At 48.0% G+C, this 16,459-nt stretch overlaps 5 protein-coding genes across 9 annotated transcripts; 2 read left to right on the forward strand and 3 right to left on the reverse strand.

The window, feature by feature from the left end:
* Positions 1 to 30: 30 nt before the first annotated feature.
* Positions 31 to 5,454, reverse strand: E1B28_012775 (uncharacterized protein). Of its 2 annotated transcripts, none has more exons than XM_043157918.1 (19): positions 4,588 to 5,454; positions 4,382 to 4,535; positions 4,110 to 4,329; positions 3,722 to 4,053; positions 3,552 to 3,659; positions 3,407 to 3,495; positions 3,107 to 3,345; positions 2,854 to 3,052; positions 2,650 to 2,802; positions 2,418 to 2,600; positions 2,290 to 2,366; positions 2,001 to 2,226; positions 1,637 to 1,941; positions 1,472 to 1,570; positions 1,305 to 1,410; positions 895 to 1,237; positions 691 to 824; positions 311 to 624; positions 31 to 224 (listed from the first exon to the last, which is right to left on the reverse strand). In XM_043157918.1, exons 1-19 carry the CDS (start codon positions 5,367 to 5,369, stop codon positions 118 to 120), a joined length of 4,170 nt encoding a protein of 1,389 aa, XP_043005286.1. In that variant the 5' UTR covers positions 5,370 to 5,454; the 3' UTR covers positions 31 to 117. The 2 variants fall into 2 exon arrangements, with proteins under 2 accessions (XP_043005286.1, XP_043005287.1); XM_043157919.1 differs by having other exon boundaries at positions 1,637 to 1,759; positions 1,817 to 1,941; positions 4,382 to 5,454.
* Positions 5,455 to 7,600: 2,146 nt separating this feature from the next.
* Positions 7,601 to 11,624, forward strand: E1B28_012776 (uncharacterized protein). 3 transcript variants are annotated; one of them, XM_043157922.1, is made up of 8 exons: positions 7,601 to 7,646; positions 7,713 to 7,763; positions 7,825 to 8,087; positions 8,147 to 8,276; positions 8,333 to 8,435; positions 8,491 to 9,586; positions 9,646 to 9,684; positions 9,744 to 11,624. In XM_043157922.1, exons 3-8 carry the CDS (start codon positions 7,830 to 7,832, stop codon positions 10,047 to 10,049), a joined length of 1,932 nt encoding a protein of 643 aa, XP_043005290.1. In that variant the 5' UTR covers positions 7,601 to 7,646; positions 7,713 to 7,763; positions 7,825 to 7,829; the 3' UTR covers positions 10,050 to 11,624. The 3 variants fall into 3 exon arrangements, with proteins under 3 accessions (XP_043005290.1, XP_043005289.1, XP_043005288.1); XM_043157921.1 differs by having other exon boundaries at positions 7,601 to 7,824; positions 7,879 to 8,087; positions 9,744 to 10,172; XM_043157920.1 differs by having other exon boundaries at positions 7,601 to 8,087; positions 8,147 to 8,265; positions 8,321 to 8,435; positions 9,744 to 10,172.
* On the reverse strand, positions 10,244 to 11,624 carry E1B28_012777 (uncharacterized protein). Of its 2 annotated transcripts, XM_043160822.1 has the most exons (3): positions 11,548 to 11,624; positions 10,804 to 11,483; positions 10,244 to 10,672 (listed from the first exon to the last, which is right to left on the reverse strand). In XM_043160822.1, exons 2-3 carry the CDS (start codon positions 11,314 to 11,316, stop codon positions 10,349 to 10,351), a joined length of 837 nt encoding a protein of 278 aa, XP_043005292.1. In that variant the 5' UTR covers positions 11,317 to 11,483; positions 11,548 to 11,624; the 3' UTR covers positions 10,244 to 10,348. The 2 variants fall into 2 exon arrangements, with proteins under 2 accessions (XP_043005292.1, XP_043005291.1); XM_043160821.1 differs by having other exon boundaries at positions 10,804 to 11,624.
* Positions 11,625 to 12,989: 1,365 nt separating this feature from the next.
* E1B28_012778 (uncharacterized protein) lies at positions 12,990 to 13,421 on the forward strand (the record flags this gene model as incomplete). The annotated part of the gene is made up of 3 exons (XM_043157923.1): positions 12,990 to 13,052; positions 13,107 to 13,207; positions 13,262 to 13,421. 3 exons carry the CDS (start codon positions 12,990 to 12,992, stop codon positions 13,419 to 13,421), a joined length of 324 nt encoding a protein of 107 aa, XP_043005293.1.
* Positions 13,422 to 14,204: 783 nt separating this feature from the next.
* E1B28_012779 (uncharacterized protein) lies at positions 14,205 to 14,661 on the reverse strand (the record flags this gene model as incomplete). The annotated part of the gene is made up of 2 exons (XM_043157924.1): positions 14,205 to 14,411; positions 14,461 to 14,661. The coding sequence occupies 2 exons, from the start codon at positions 14,659 to 14,661 to the stop codon at positions 14,205 to 14,207; spliced, it is 408 nt and encodes a 135-aa protein (XP_043005294.1).
* Positions 14,662 to 16,459: the final 1,798 nt, after the last annotated feature.

A 16,459-nucleotide genomic window follows, 5' to 3' on the forward strand; every position in this document is an offset into this window, starting at 1 on the left:
TCCCCCCTATTCCGGCCACGGTGACGCGACGCGCCTCAATACCTAAATCCCTGTAATAATGCAACTTACAATTACAATTACAATCAATACGGTGTTTACTCAGACTGCATACAAGTATCAAGTGCTGAAGGTTAGGACGCTCCCACGGATCATGAGCTTAACATTTCTATCCGCAATCCACTCAAACTTGACCAATTCCAACGTGTCAGCAACATCCATGCTGCCTGTGGGAGGAAAACAAGGTCAGAGCCATTTCCACCACAAAAAATCGAAGCAAAAAAAGTCAACAAACAAGCCTACAAATACGCACCCTCATCTCCAATATTGAACGGATAAGTCTTGAACGGGTCCGACCCGGAATGGCCCTGCTTCGGAGGAGCCCCAGGATTAAAGAAACTCGAAAAACTCGTCCCAACCTTCCACACCAAAACAACATTCTCTCCAAGCGACACCGTGACCAGTCTTCTCCCATCGGGAGAGAAGGAACACGCTGTGATAGGTTTCTTATGCCCTTCGAGAACGTACAACCGGATCGCAGTTTTCAAATCGTACATCACTATTGCCCCTTCGTTGCTTCCGACAGAAAGACGTTGGGTTGACATGTGGAAGTCGACGTTCGGAAAGCTAAAGAAGATTATTTGGTTATAGGTGAGTGCTAATTATACCAGAGTAATCGGAGCGGGAACACACGTTTTGACTACCTGTTTCAATATTTCAGTTGCAGTATCCAGAACCGCATCACGATTTGTTGTAGAGTTGGGGTCGAGAGACTTTACCACCGCTTCCATTAGTTTAGGAAGGTTCGGATGCAAGACCATCGGTCGCTGGATAGGAGAAGGTATCCAACAGCCTTAGAGTTCTGCTTTGATCACAAGAGAGAGAGAAAGAGAGAACCTTTCGAATCAAAAACGCCAGAATCTGTAAAACACTCTTCCTATGTTCAGTATCCACCGGGTTGAGTATGTCCAAACCCAGCGTTGTCATGAACAACGTCGTATTCGTTGCAGAGATATGCAAGATCGCGGATCTAGCCTGTGCTCCGGGATTCTGTGCGCTGATAGCTTCCTTCTTGGTGCTCGTGGCGAGTGATATAAGAGATCTCAAGATTTCGAGTGCATCAATGTGATGCTGCCAGACATGAAAACCTCTCGAACATAGATCGACGGCAAGTACGCGGTAAATGGAGTGTTCGTCGTGAAGGTAGAGAGAGATAGACTTGCTAATATCCTTCATGGTACTGCAGTCGAAAAAAGGGATTGTCAGGGAACCTATCAGTTAAACAACTTGATAATCAATTAACCTACCTTGCCGAGAAGAGGCTCCATCTCTCTGCAGCCAAATGGCCACAAAGAAATAGCGCAAGAGCAGTTACGGGTGATTCTTTTTGTATCGTGGGTTGCAAAAATGGCACTGTGGGAGAGTGGAGAAGTGAGGATGGTAAACATAGCACAAGGAGAAAAACGACAGTTACACTGGTGTTGCCAGGCCTCAACGGTCGCATTGGTTTCGTCGTCTGTCATTCCCGCAGCGGCTGCGTCAAATAGGATCCTCGCAGCCTGGCGAACTTCATCTAGAGGTTTGAAAAATAATTCAGTCAGGTCCACTTGAGGAAGTCGGATAAGTAGATTCGACCTACTAGATCCATCAAACCAGCATCTTGCAATGAATACCAGACTAGGGGGTTTATACGCAGCTCTCACAGCGTCCGCTAAAGAAGACGAGTAAAATCCAATAACGGTGCTCGCGCTTTGCGATAATTCTGGGAGATTATTAGTGGCAAAGAACATCATATCGACTGCTGAAGTTGATCGAGAACCTTCGAAAATGCTCAATGCTCGGAGTGTTACTATGATCCCCAGAGCACGAGCTGCTGAAAGATCTTGAGAGGTACACCAGGCTAGACTTGCAGAAGAAAATTGGTGGATGGTTGAGTAACGGGATCTATCCGTTTGTCGTCAATTCGGAGTTTGTTAAACCCAAAATCGGAATGAGATTATTACCCAGAGAACCCAGCAGAGACGTTTGACAGGGGTATTCCGAGCTGAGTTCGACAAATCTCGTCAATGTCTTTGTTTATTCCTGGTGTGAGTAAAGTCGAAAGAACAGCTCGAAGGTGATCCCGGGCCAATAAGATATTCTGAGTTTGTAATTTGCTGGTACTTATGGACTTTGCGATGGTCGTAGAATTGCTTATGAAGAGCCCGATGTTTAAGCGCACAGTGGATGCTGGATCAAAGGACGGGGTCAGCTCTGACACAGAGGCATCTGTAGCATGCGATGACAGCATACCAAAATCCAAGCCCCGAGTTGAACTAGCCACAGGTGAGAGCATGGGACTAATCGAATTGGTTTCGCTATCAAGCGACCTAAATCGACCATGAATGTAACGCTTATCCACTGAGGGCCAAGAGACGCACAGTTCCGACCAGCCACCTTGCATTAGCATCTCATTCGCCTTGTCGGAAGTCATAGACCTCCAGAACTCCTTAGTCTTGATATCCCAAAGACGCGCTCGAGAGTCGGAATACATCAGAAGAAGGTTATTTTGTCCAATACAGACACGTTCCAATGGGAAGGCTGAACCTGGAACGATGTATAGGCTAGACAAATTTGAGTTGAACGTTGTGTTGAGCGTTATGAACCACTTACAACTTGAATCCGTCAATTGCAACAACAACTATCGTGCCGTCCTCAGCTACACAGAGAACACATCCAGTGAGAGGACCGGTCTTGATATCTTGAAATTGAAGGACTTCCGCGAGTGGCGTGTTGAACACAGTCCATCGGGCACGGAGCTTCAGACTACGGAGGTGTGAAAGTCAGGGATAGAACGGTTAAGAAATCAGTACGCACTCATGCATCGACCATATGGCAATCGAGCCATCATCCGCACCGCCCACAATCAGGTGCTCATTCGTCCGTAAATCCCTCACCGCTTGAAGACATACAATATAACCGTCAAGTGGTTGATCCGATTCCTTAAAAAACGAGATTTCCGATGACCTCTTTCGGCAGATTTGCATCAACGACGTTTGTCGTACTCGCCCATCACCTAATCCGTCAATCAGTTACACGTCCCCCCGTCGAAAGCCGTAAGAACACTTACTGTAGCCTAAGAGAATAGTACTTGTGTCTATCGGCAAAGATACGGTCAGTCGAACATTGGATGATTTAGTAGGAGCGCGCCAAATGACTTGGGGGACTCTTTTCCGTTCCTTCCTGTCCCAAAGAAGGCTTTCTAGGTGAAGACGACCATCTTTGATTGGAGCAATCAAGCCAGCTGAACGAGAGCGGATGTCGACCGGCTCAGAGGTACCGGTGGAAATGGATTGTAGTAGATTAGGCCTTTCCAAGCAATCAGCTAAAGAAGTAAAATTGCAGTCCAAAAGAATAAGCTTGTCCTTACTTGACGTTCGTGTTCTGGTTTGAAGAGGGATGTTTGACCTCGTCATAGTTTTCATCTACTGCCTTAAACTCGTAGTGTTCGAGCTTGTCCTACAAAGATGACCAAAGTCCCGAGAACCATCTTCATTGAAGTTGAATTATCGTACCTCGTACACGATCATAAACGTCTGATCGTCAAATAATCGCGCATCTTGGATGCCGACGAAGGAGGATTTGAACCGGATCTGGAGCACGCCTCCATCGTAGGTAAAGATCTGAGAAGAGTTTTAGAAAAAGTCGTTCATGCTTGAAAAAAAACACCATCGGAATCGCGTACCATAAGCTCCTGCAAAGACCACACTAGACCGTAGAACAACCCTCCAATGTTAAGCATGCGACACCCCATTATTTGATTATCGAGAGGCAATGACCCAATCGCATTCAAGTTCTCTAACGAAACGCGTCCTGGAAGGCCGTCTTGTTGGTTTTCGGTCGGCTCTGGAGGCTTCGAAACCGCCGCCTTGAACGGATTTGATAGGTTCACATGGCGCTGTGAATCGGGGGTCTCCCTCCCAGACGACTTCGTTGGGACGACGGAGTAAGGGAGAACAGAGAAATTAAATGAATTCAGTTGTCTACTCGAGTCAATATAGAAGAAGGTCGAGATGTCTGTAGAAGATGCTTTTGTTTGTGGGACTATATAAATTGATTCTGATGAATCTCACCATCGGATAGGACATGTAAGCCAATAGCATCAGGAGGACCCTCTAGATACCATTGACCGACTGCTTCCAGCATTATCTCGGCATTGCCAGCAAACCGATTCGTCGATAACTCTACGACCACCGTCCTGCACACATCCTGAGATTCATCTTCTTGCATGTCTGAGGCTTGTGAAGACAAAGAGTTCGGATCGAGAGAAGCTGAGGCCATAGCAAGGGTTCTCTAACACCGAAAAGTTGGACCATTGAGACGGAAGGTGTAACGCTCGACTCACCTCAAAGGTTTGATGAACCGAGAGACGTTCCCAATTCCAGGCGTCATGAGGCTTGTTTCTCACCTTCATACCCACTGGAGGATCCAGTAGGGTACAATCGAGATCAAGAGTTCCTGCACATCTTCCGTCTGAAGTGGTGAGGATAGTTAAACGACTAGATGCCGAAGGTGAGACCAAGGGACAACCAGGTGTAAAGCAGTGCGCACCCAGAACGTTGCAAAACAGCCAGTAAGTCTCCATTGTCGATTACGTGCATAGAAATGACAGAACTCCGAGGACCGGCAGCAAGTAATAAGGTGTGTGACAAGGGTCGTAGAGGTCCCGCTGGCTGAGATAGCGGAGAAAACGAAATGACATTTGGCGTATGGGGAGGGAATTGCGGAGTGAGCAATGGCAGAGTCTCCTCATGTGCTCTTGGTTTTTGGGATCCGTCTGTGGATGACCCCTCTGCCGGTGAACTGGCTCTGTCTCGCGGATTTCGACCTTTTAACATGTCCTTCAATTTGTCAGCTTCGTCGTCGAAGTCGACAAAGTTTTTGGGTGCTTCGATACGTTCGACCGTGATACCAGAAACTATTCGAGACCGTGTGTTGATATGGAAAGGCGCGGCATAGTTGGAGGAACCCCCAGGTGAAGCAGACCTCGAAGTTGCTAAAGAGTCCCGAGACATGACCTGAGAAGGACTAGTTTGTCCAGTGAAAGGTAGGACACTTGGTGCCCTGTTCCCGGCTTCCTGAACCGTGGGTTTCCAGATAAAGACAGACCCATCTTGACAACCAAGAGCAACGCCGCCTGAAGGCAACGCTTCCATATCGTTAGAGGATGTGTTCCAGGAAGTCAGTCCAGATGGTTCAGCATTTGCTATGGTTTCACTGATGAACGAAGTTCCAGATGCTACAGTCGAGAGATCCGTATAATCATGAAGTGTCAACAAAACATCGAAAGAATTTAAGGACGACTGGGGAGGGGGACTCAAGTGAATGGGCATTCCCACGTCGTATGAGAGGGACCTAATGGGACCTGTGTCGGTTTCAGGGACTCTCTGAGGACTTGCAGATGCTGGTGAGGTTTAGCGACAGAATGAGCTGACCGTTGACGCGGTTAGCCACGTGCCACATATCCACGTGCCTACTTTCGTGCCACTGTGCCGTCTTGTGTGCTCTAGTACTCCTACCCTCAACTTGTTAAATCACCTGTTTCTATAGAACCCTCCGGGTTGGCTCCGACTGAAGTTAGAAGTAATTTATAGAGGTGTGGTGTCCATGGATCTTTATGTCCTATTTTTCCTCTGTGTCCATGAAGAACTTAAGAATATGAACTTTGACAGAAGTCAAACCATCATTATATGATATATCTTGTTAGAGTGGCACGAACAAACTCTTCAGTCCGGTCTGTAGACCCTCAATGTACTTGTTTCGACTACATTCCCTCTGATCAAGAGCAACTGAAAATCTACCAGACGAAGATGAAGCTGATTTGGACCCATACCAGTAAAGATAAAGGCTCTCGAAAGAAAGCTGGAGATCGCGAAGACAGATGTGCGCTCTGAATGCGAATGTCGGATGTTGTCCATCCGCTCTCTCTACCCAATGAAGAGTTCCAGTCCGGATCTGGGAGATGATTTCTCAGATGTCTGCTCGGCCTACAAGCACTCATCTCAGGTCGACTATTACGACTTCGAAAAGCCATATTTTGACCCTCCACCGAATCTCACAAGTACCTCTATGGATCTATCACAAGTGTGTTCTCCCTGAAGAGCCATTATCATGGGATGCCCTCGACTAGGTCAGCTATTGGTATCGAGTTTGTGTCGCTTCCGTTTTCCATCACAATACCTTTAAAGATGCATCTGGAGAACTCGAAAGATCATCCACTAACGATACGACTAGCACGGGAACGAGTCTTCAACCTCCCACCGCTCTCAGAACAGGTTCGAGAAGCATGGAAAATTTTGGGCCCTCACCTTCCCCGACGCAGAGATCTTATTCTGAGTATTTCTCGTTCCCGCGATTTCCCTGAGATGCGTAACCTGTCTTTCTCAAATCCACGTTCAAACGCTCAATATACGAGGAATGGGCGTACCGTGATTACGCTTTCAATAATCTGGTGCAACCTGTAGGTGGTTTTTAGAACACCATTGCCCGGGCGCCACGATTGACCAACGTGACTGCATAGTCTCTGCTACCAATCGAATCGATACTCTGTCGTCAAATTCCTTCATGGCCATTCGATGCCATTGTGGCAGCATTGCAGGCGATGGCCTGCTCCAGGTGCTGCCCATGTGTCAGAGGCTTGTTTCCTTGCGGCCTATTTCGGTGGATGTGCCATTCCATGGCCCAATTACCCTATCTTCGGCATCTCTTCATCGGGGATGAGCACACTCGGTTCTCAGCAGATAACCCTTCGCTATCGTCGTACTTCCGGTTCTTGTCCACGCCCTCTCACAAGTATGAAGCTTTACTGCGATGGCTGGGCTCCATAGTTGTCCGTTGTGCTTCAGAGATCATCATCCAGTCTGGAGAGGCTCACGTTAAACGTGTGGGATTGTGACCCCGCGTTACTTTCGGTTCTGCCAGCACGGTCCAGCTTGACTTATTTCGAATTGTGGACGAGCAGCGGTTGTCGGTATCGCTGGTTAGTTCCGTAACCAGCCTAACCAGCCTATTCTCAAGGCTTTTCGGAATCCTCCATAAGCAAGTGACACAATCCTTCCGAACCTGCAATATCTTTCTCTCCCGGCCGCATTGGTCAGCTTGGATCCTATTTTTGTTGATAGAGCCATTGTCTTTTCGAGGCGTGGTTTCTGCCCTTTAACGGACTTCCGCTTGTTCTGTATCAACTACCGTTCTCTACGCATGTTTGTGCTCAGCGCTACTCAGCTCGAGCGAGTACGCGCGTTAGGGCAGGAGAGGATCAAAGTCACTATCGAGCTACATGAATGTATCTGTATTTTTGCGACCTGATCAAGGTCTGCTTTACTGCACAGTTTCTTCTCAAGAATGACAACTCTATGTACTTATGTACTGCTCTATCTAGTTTTCCGTTCCGTGTTCCTGTGCTGCATATACTATTACGATTTTTCCACTAGTTTGCCTTCTGTCTCTTTCGTCGATAAAGACTAACCGATAGAATGCTCCAGAACGTCGGAGAAGGATCCTAGGTTACACAGTGCTTGGTGGAATCTCCCGTTAACGCCCAATACTGTGACCCACAGTAACGGCCACACCTTCCAACTCGACCTCATTGTACCACGGAGCGAGAAATCGTAAAATCCGAGTCTTATTGAATCTTTCGCATTATGGACATCAGACTAATGCACTCACATCGATAGGGTGTTCTGTTGCTAGTTGCCTGGGAGTGGAAAGTCAACAGGTGACTATAAGTTTGTATTAAGGCTAGTCTATGGCTTATAAAGTCGATTGACAATTCTCTCATCATCGAAGGTAACATGGTATTCACGACCTCCTCCGCTTTTCTCAAAGCCTTGTCGAACGCAGGAATAACTCATGTCTTTGTTAATTGGGGCTCAGATCACCCAGCTTTGTTGGAGGATCTCCAGCGACAACGAATCGATGGAGATGGGGAAACGCTACCTAGTTTTGTGACTTGCCCGAACGAGATGGTAGCTCTGAGCGCTGCGCAAGGTTATGCTCAGGTCACTGGAAGGCCAGCTGCAGTCATTGTTCATGTTGATGTTGGAACGCAGGTGCGTACCTTGTCATGATCAGGCCTTCCCAGCGCCGACTGCTGACCATGTTTTTTCAGGCCCTTGCGGGAGCAGTACACAACGTCGACCGTGGAAGGACACCGGTTCTCATTTATGCCGGGGCATCTGCATCTACGAGCCGAAACGAGCTGAAAGGAACTCGCAATGAATGGATTATGTGGGTTCAAGGTCAATCTGACAAAGCTCGTTCACTCAACTTTCACCTAATACAGTGTCTTTGCTAGATATCCCGGACCAGTCTGCTATCGTCAGACAGTATATGCGGCATACAATCCAGATCGATACTGGGAAGAACATGGGTCAGGTTGTCAATCGAGCTCTTCAAATGTATGTCGCGCGGACTATTCATACCCCGCTTGTCCCTCCTAACACCCGTTCATAGCTCTAGCAGCGAACCAAAGGGACCTGTATATCTATGGGCTCGTCGCGAGGTCATGGAAGAGGAACTTCCATCCAACTTGTTCGAGTCAATCACTTCACAAATCAAACACCCACCTCTCCCGATCACACGCTCTGGTCTATCTCCCAATGATACTAGAAAAATTGCCGAAGCTCTCATCGCAGCCAAACATCCACTCATCATTACTTCCCATGCGGGCCGCAACGTACATGCAGTCGCACCCCTCGTCGCCCTCTCTGGACTTTTGGCTATCCCGATCTTCGTTACTTGCCCTAGCGCACTCAATGTTCCTTTCACTCACCCTTACTTTGTTGGAATGACGTATCACAATCCCGGTGGATCCTCTGAGGCCTTCAAAGTCCATCTGCACAAGGCAGACGTCGTGTTGGTCATTGATTCCGATTTGCCATGGCTTCCACTATTTCACGAACCCAAAGACGATGCACATGTGTTCATTCTCGATGCCGGAGATCCTCTAAAAGTCAACATCGGGAATTCGGATATCACTCTGCACTCTGGCATCGAACTTCTTTGTAAAGCCGACGCTGAAACGGCCCTGCAACAAATCATGGATGCTCTCCATGAGCGTTTGAATGAATCCGACGTTTCAAATCAAGTGGATCAAGTGGTTAAAATAAGAGGGCAGGAGTTGAAAGAGGAACATAACAAGTGGGTGGCTAGGTTGGATCTAGCGGAGAATGTCGGTAGTGGTGAAGGAAACAATGTTGCTGCTCCGAGTCATATCACTGTTCCACATCTCATGAGTGCATTACGCTCTGTAATCAACAAATCTGTCAACCCGCTCAAAACGCTTTTCATCAATGAATCGATATCCAATTTCGGATTCGTTTGGGAACACATTCGAGCTGAAGTTCCCGGGAGTGTTTTCACGTCTGGCGGATCGTCGTTGGGTTATGCATTAGCTGCTTCAGCAGGTGCCTACATCGGAGAAGAAGTCATTACGAAAGCTCAGGGAAATAGCAATAAACATGACTTGATTGTGGCTGTCGTTGGGGATGGATCGTACATGTTTGGTGTTCCGAGTTCGGCGTATTGGGTTGCGAGGAGATATCAAACGGTGAGTTCATTAGCCGTCTTCGGCCAGCGTTCCAACAATTTAGGTATCTCTTCATTTAGCCCTTCCTGACGATTATCCTGAATAATGGCGGGTGGAAGGTTAGATGCTTCCTCTACATAGGGTTAGCGTTCCTTCTGACACCTCTTTTTTACCCCAGTCACCCAAGTTTTCGATGCTGGGCGTACACCCAGACGGTCACGGATCTCGTTCTCTATCTGGGGAACAGCTTGGTGTAGGCTTCAGGTTCAACGATGAAGTCGATCCGGATTACGCCCAAATTGCTGTCGCAGCTACTTCTGGATGGGCCTGGGGAAAACGTGTTGGAACCCGAGCTCGGCCGGGAGAACGGGTGAAGTTGAACGAGGCCTTTGAGGAATTGAAGAGTGTACTGGAAGAAGCTGTCAGTATGGTTGTGGTGGAGAGGAGGTGTGCGATTGTCGACGTTGTTCTCGATGCGCTTTGACGTGTCTACTTCTGCTTCCGAATTGTCTGCGCAATAAATACTGTATATCATTCTTTATCATCAGACTAACTGGATCCAAGCTTCAAAGCACAACAATTTTCGAGTAGTTATACATACTTACAAGGTTGTCGAAAGTAAACCAAGGAAAGCAACGGGAGTATTCATTGTGAAATAAATTATACTGAAGAATGAGGATCGAAAAGTGACAAGGGAATGAGTCGTGAAACATTCACAGCTTCATCGTTGGCCATTCAACATCCAGCGAAATGCACTGCCGTCCTTCAAGGCGCTGAGGGGCGTTATGTCTCGTCCTTGTTTTCACTCAGATGAGGATCAATGGCCGGAGCAGGCGACCTAGCTCCGCTAACGCCAGCCTGGGCAGCTGCAGCCGCCGCCTGGGCTTGGAATGGGCTCGGGGCCAAAATCGAACGATGAAATCTTGTGCGAAAATCTGGGGTAACGACGGCCGCAATAGCCGCTGCCGCTGTCTCTGATGCGGTGGCTCCTGGACCAAGTTGTGCAAACGAAGTGGACGTCGAAGTGGACGCCGTAGAATTCGTCGTGGTTGTCGACGAAGCCGAAGAAGCGTTGGGTTCAAAAGACTGGGGATCAAATTGGCGCCGCTGCAACAAAATTAGATTTTTTTTGCATCGATCACGTTGTAGGAAGAGATGCAAGCAGCACACTCAAGTCTTTCGACGACTGGCCTTCAGCCAACAGCCCCATCCGAAGACCATAGAGGCAGGTTACGTACCTGCCTATCCCATTGATCCCATGCATCGGCGATAATCGGTTCCAGTGAAGCGAGTTCTTCATTGGACATCTGCAAAGTGTCCAAAAGATGCTGCTTGAGTAGTGGGGCGCATGAGAATGAAAGGAGTAGTGTTGTGGCAAACATTTGCCCTCCATGACCCTGTATTCGAGGAAAAGCTGGCTCTCCAGCTTGCGGGTCCACCGAACCAGGAGGAGGTCCTTGTTGTTGCATCTCTTGAGTAAGTTGGTACTGTGCCTCAGGATACTGAAGCGCTTCAAGGTTCGGAACGATCTGATTGCCCATATCCATCCCAAGTTCCCGCATCTTCCTCTGCTTCACCAGGGCTCGATGTTTCCTTTGCCTCTCCCTCGCTGCCGCCCGAACCCTCTCTCGTCTCGCAGCCTCTTCAGGAGTCAAGTCCTCGTAATCACCTTGCTGCATCTGAGATGAAGAAGACAATGTCTGATTATGGTCTACTTGCTGGTGCTGTTGCTGAAAATCTTTGTGATTCATTTGGGCTGTACCGAGATTGTGAATAGCGTTCCTATCGCGCTCTCTCTTTCTCCGTTGACGTTCTGCAGCTTTCTCTCGCTTGGTCCTTTGACTAGGTGTCTCATTTTCGTATTTACGCCTGCGGTTGCTAGTGGGGGCAGAAAGGGACGTGGGGGTTTGGATGGTGGCTGAATCCATTTTATTAGTTATCCTGCAAGTGGTCCTGATAGTCGTGACCAAGGTGTGACGGACTGCTTCAGTTTGTGTTGGTCTTCAGTGACAATTTCGTGACGGTCGGTGACCCGTCGTCGTGGTTGTGATGAGGAGGAGTGGCGTGGGATAATTACATGGCGTTAGGTACGGTGTGTTACACGCGCTTTTGCCGGATTCGCCGACCAACCCGGATTTACTATTAACCTCTGTCATGTTGGTTCTCTTTCCGGTGCGACCGATCCTTCATGAAAGAATATGGGCCTTCATTCAAAGGCCCCTAGGTATCCCTCCACACTGCCAAACTACTTCCCCCTGGTAATTGGACCCACAACATTAATCCCAAGCACCCAATCAATACAGAGAGCCGTGCACAAATCGCAAAAATCTGGGAAGGATCCATGGAAAAGCGATGAATTCAGAATATCTGGAAGCTGCCATACCTGTTCTCGGTACGATGTTAAATGCTGCATTCATTAATCAGGTCCCAAAATCTAACACTCCAGTTCGAAGTTGACGAGGAAGTTTGAGGGGGTACACACTGGTGGTGGCACTGGCGTCATTTGAAGGTGGACAAACGAATATGTGAGAAGATGATGACGAAGCGTAACAGGCTTGGGAGAAGGGTCAACATCCGCTTCTTCCATTTCAGTTTGCCTTCGGATGCTTGAATCGACTCTCTAATCTCCCGATACCAATACACTTTCTCATCTTTCATGTTTTTGTGTTCTCAGACCCAGAAGTTGGCAAATTTTACTAGGGCAGTGAATACTGAAACCGGAGGTGGCTTTCCAAAGTCCTTTAAACCGTTGATGGCGTTGATTTTTGGTCAGTAGCCTTTGTTCTTTATGGGCAGAGTCCAACTACTCAGCTAAGGTGGCCGAGTGTCTCGGAAGGTGACCGGTGACCCCTGAGTACATGGGGATTACGGCTGGTCAATCGGATGCGGGCGGCTTCGTCTGTCGTCCGTCTAATACGACTTTGGATGCAATCTCAGCGTACGGTCTTCCGTCGAAGAACTACGCTTAGCTTCAGTAACAAACCGCCCTGTGCGAAGGGTTGATTTTCTGCATACCAGGCAATCACGAGCTTTAACACAGCTTCTCTGGCATCATCGCATAACGGTCTTCTCAACGATCCTCCTGCGGTGCATCTTGTAGGTGCACCAGTGACAGTCGCCTCCAAACCGAGGACAGGAACTTATAATCTTTCCCAGGATCTTTGTAGGCTATTTAAGGCTGCTAATTGTCCTCCCTTCTTGCAACCAGAACACCTCTTTCTTGATACCATGAAAACCTCCTTCTCACTCGTCCTCATTGCCATCGCCGCCAACGCGCTAGCGCATCAGCATAGTTGGCAGGCCCTGGGACCCAATGATTCTCGAGGACCTTGTCCCGGCCTCAACACATTCGTCGAATACCTCCTTTCTCGTGTAAGATGATGGCACGTTGACCATATCTCAAACTTCTTCAGGTTAGCCAACCATGGCTTCTTGTCTAGGGAGGGACGAAACATCTCCATTCCCATGGTCCTCAAAGCTGTGCATGGTAGGCCTCAACCTGTTCAACTCCTGCATATCAAGATTCATGATTTTTTTCCAGATGGGTATAAACGTTGAACCTGAAATCGTGACGTTGGCTGCTAAATTCGCTCTAATTATGTCTAAAGAACCCACGACGTTTTCACTCAATGACCTCAAGGCGTAAGTTTATTTTTCCTTCGAACAAAATTCTTGATCGGGACTCAAAAAATACAGACACAATGTCATTGAACACGACTCATCTCTCTCTCGCCAAGATATCGCTTTGGGAGATAATGTCCCTTTCAACGAGACCATATTTTCTACGCTTGCTAATTCCAATCCTGGTTCTGATGTTTACAATACGACATCGGCACGACAAGTTCAGGACGTGTGACTGGCAGACTCTCTCAAGAACAATCCAAATGTGACAAATACGAACGTGACGCTTTGCATCCGTAGTGCTGAAAGTGCTTTCTACCTCAATACCCTTGGGGATCCTATACAAGGTGTTGTTCCTAAAAGGCGTGTCCTCTCCTTTATAACGGTTTCGTCGTTCTCTAGCTAACTTTTCCCCATTTAGTTTTGTTCAGGTTTTCTTCCGCGAGGAGCGTCTGCCCTTTGAAGAAGGGTGGGAGAGGTCTTCGATCCCTATCAACATCACCACGATGGCTCGTCTGGTCAACGAGATTACCCCAGAAGTGAACTGCCCCAAACTTTTGGTCGGCGCCTAAGGGTCCATGGCATTGTTTCCAAGTTTTTTTCTAATATTTGTGTCTACTGCATTTTTCTTCTCTTGTCTGCTTCATGAACAGTTTTCATAATGATTCATGAAATCGCTGGCAGCTGGGGTACCACCTGCACTCGCTATGATCACGATCTCCAATTGTATGGATTTTTGATATATACCTACAAGCTTAAATACATATACGGATGTAGTCTCAAATGTCATCTCACATACGATCTTCGGATCTCTCAAGTAACGTTGTTTTGGATGATGGATGCATTCCTTCGCGTTGTTTTGTTAGCTCTCACTGCGAAGCTGGTTCCAACTTAACTGGGTCGCATATTTCCGCTTTGTTTTCGTCGTTGTATGAAATGGCGTACAGACGTATCGACCGGCTTTGAACCCTCTCCCTACCCTCAATCTCAAATCGAGCAGCAGTTCCTAATCAGACTCTCAGATCGACCAGAAGATTAGCTTTGCAATCGCGTATGAAGCATCTTCCTTGCTGAGAACTCCAATGCCAACCTCGCCGACGTCGAGATATGCGACATCATTGATTGACCCACGCCCACCGCCTCCCCGTTCACTCCGAAAGATCCTCCCAAACTCCAGCTTGTCCGAGTACTCCCGCCCAGTATACCCAGTCGACGTTGGAAATTCCTATGCACCGTCAGGCTTTATGTAAAGCTAGATAGTGGACACTGGACACTGGACAACCATATGTGTTTCGTTCCCGTTCCTGAGTCTGGGACGATCCAGTGGTTCCCCATATCCGTCCCCAAGTTCCCATCTCTTCCTCTGCTTCACCAAGGCTCGATGTTTCCTTTGCCTCTCCGTCGCTGCCACCCCAAACCGTCTCTCGCCTCGTATCCTCTTCACGAATCAAGTCCTCGTGAACGCGTTGCTGCATCTGAGATGAAGAAAATAAGACAAGACCTGCTGCTAGGGTTTACCTGGGCTGTAACGAGACCGTGAATAGCGTTCCTATCGTGTTCTCTCTTTCTCCATTGACATTCTGCAGCTTTCTCTCGCTTGGTCCTTTGACTAGGAGTCTCATTTTCGTTTTTGCGCCTGCGGTTACTAGCGGGGGTAGAAAGGGACGTGGGGGATTTGGATGTTAGCTGAATCCATTTTATTGTCGTGACCCGAGGTGCGACGGACTGCTTCAGTGTGTAGGTCGCGGTGGACTGTGTTGATGAGGAGTGGCGTGATTCATCTACAGTAGATTTAAGCACCGTGACGCGCTTTTGCCGGATTCGCGGTCGTTTCAACTTCGACTTTGCACTTATCCCTTCATCTCACGAAACGTAACACTATCCCGTCAAGTTATTGAGTAGCACTCTAACGAGAAACAGTCGGTAAGTCAGCTTTCCTTGTAATGTTTGTGTAATGTTTACTAACCGTAAATTCATTGAATTAGGGCAACGGTGTGGGCAAGTCGATCGGTTTGGTATGATTTTGAGCATTTGATTACGTACCAGTTCACACGGCGCACAGCCACGGCGATTTGGTCCGTTTCTCCGAGAATCTCGCGTCTCAACGTCAAATGCCTTCTCAAAATACGCTAAATTTCGTTATCTGGCAGTTATAACGAACCAGAAATGATGTTTGTAGCCGATGGCGCTATCAACTTCCCTGGAAACCTGCAAATTGAACGAGACCTCTTCTCACACCGCCACCACCATCCCCTCTCATCCTCCTTCTCCCTCATCCTCCCACCTCCCCCCCCACATCGCTCAGTGCGATGTTCTGGACGCATTGGTGCAGCAGAATCGTAAAGAAAGCTCCGCTATACGAAGACCAAGGACAAGATAAAGACGACGTCTATTTTCGGTCAACATTCGCTGCACATGGCTGGTCTTCATGTCAAACCAGGTGCTTCGAGCCAGGTCTGCCATATCTAGACAGCTTAACGCTCAATAATCCAGAAACTGGAGAAGTGGCGTGAGAAAGGTTGAGGTTATCCGGGCATGGTCACTCAGGCAGGGCCTCATCGTCTCGGCGCAAAACCTACGTTCAATGAAAACCTCTTAAGATACGCCGAACAAGCTTACGCTATCGATTATTGAGGATATCAAGTCGAGTGGAGGCACGGCAGGTTATTGATTCAATTTTCGGTGGTAGTGAAGCGGGAGTGGACGTTCAGCGCACTAGAAACTGCAGCAGCAACTGTGACAGTGAGTATTAGACCTCCCTATTCCACCCGTCCAACGTCATCCGATATATATCAATGTTGTATTAGATCTTTGTTCATACATCAGACTAGATTTCTCGTTGTTACTCTTACGGCTTCGCGCACCTATTCGACCTACATCCCAACTCCATCGCCACGCTGCTTATCAATCTGCAACTTCCGCTGCTCAATAGTGGCCAATCCCAATCGAAAATTTGACACTACGACGGTCGCACCTTTGGACCAACTCTGTCCATCTACCACTCTGTCTTATTCGGATATTCTTCCAGTCAAGGCCTCATTCTCTGGAGGATTTTGCCTCCGATCTGTGACCGAAGGCCGCGAGGGAACTCGTCAGTTCTCTGTCCTGTGGGCACCAGATATCTACATACTTCAAGAACACAGCTTGTTCGCTTCGTGCCGCCTCGATCGCTACGGAATTTAGAAGCCGCAGCACAGATAACGTGAATTGGTATCCTGAAAGCTTATCGCTCTCTGGCAACCTTTGTGCTTGATGTCACTTGTTTCCAAGCCA

This window comes from Marasmius oreades, chromosome 8 (genome assembly GCF_018924745.1).
Source record: "Marasmius oreades isolate 03SP1 chromosome 8, whole genome shotgun sequence".
NCBI classification, from domain to species: domain Eukaryota; kingdom Fungi; phylum Basidiomycota; class Agaricomycetes; order Agaricales; family Marasmiaceae; genus Marasmius; species Marasmius oreades.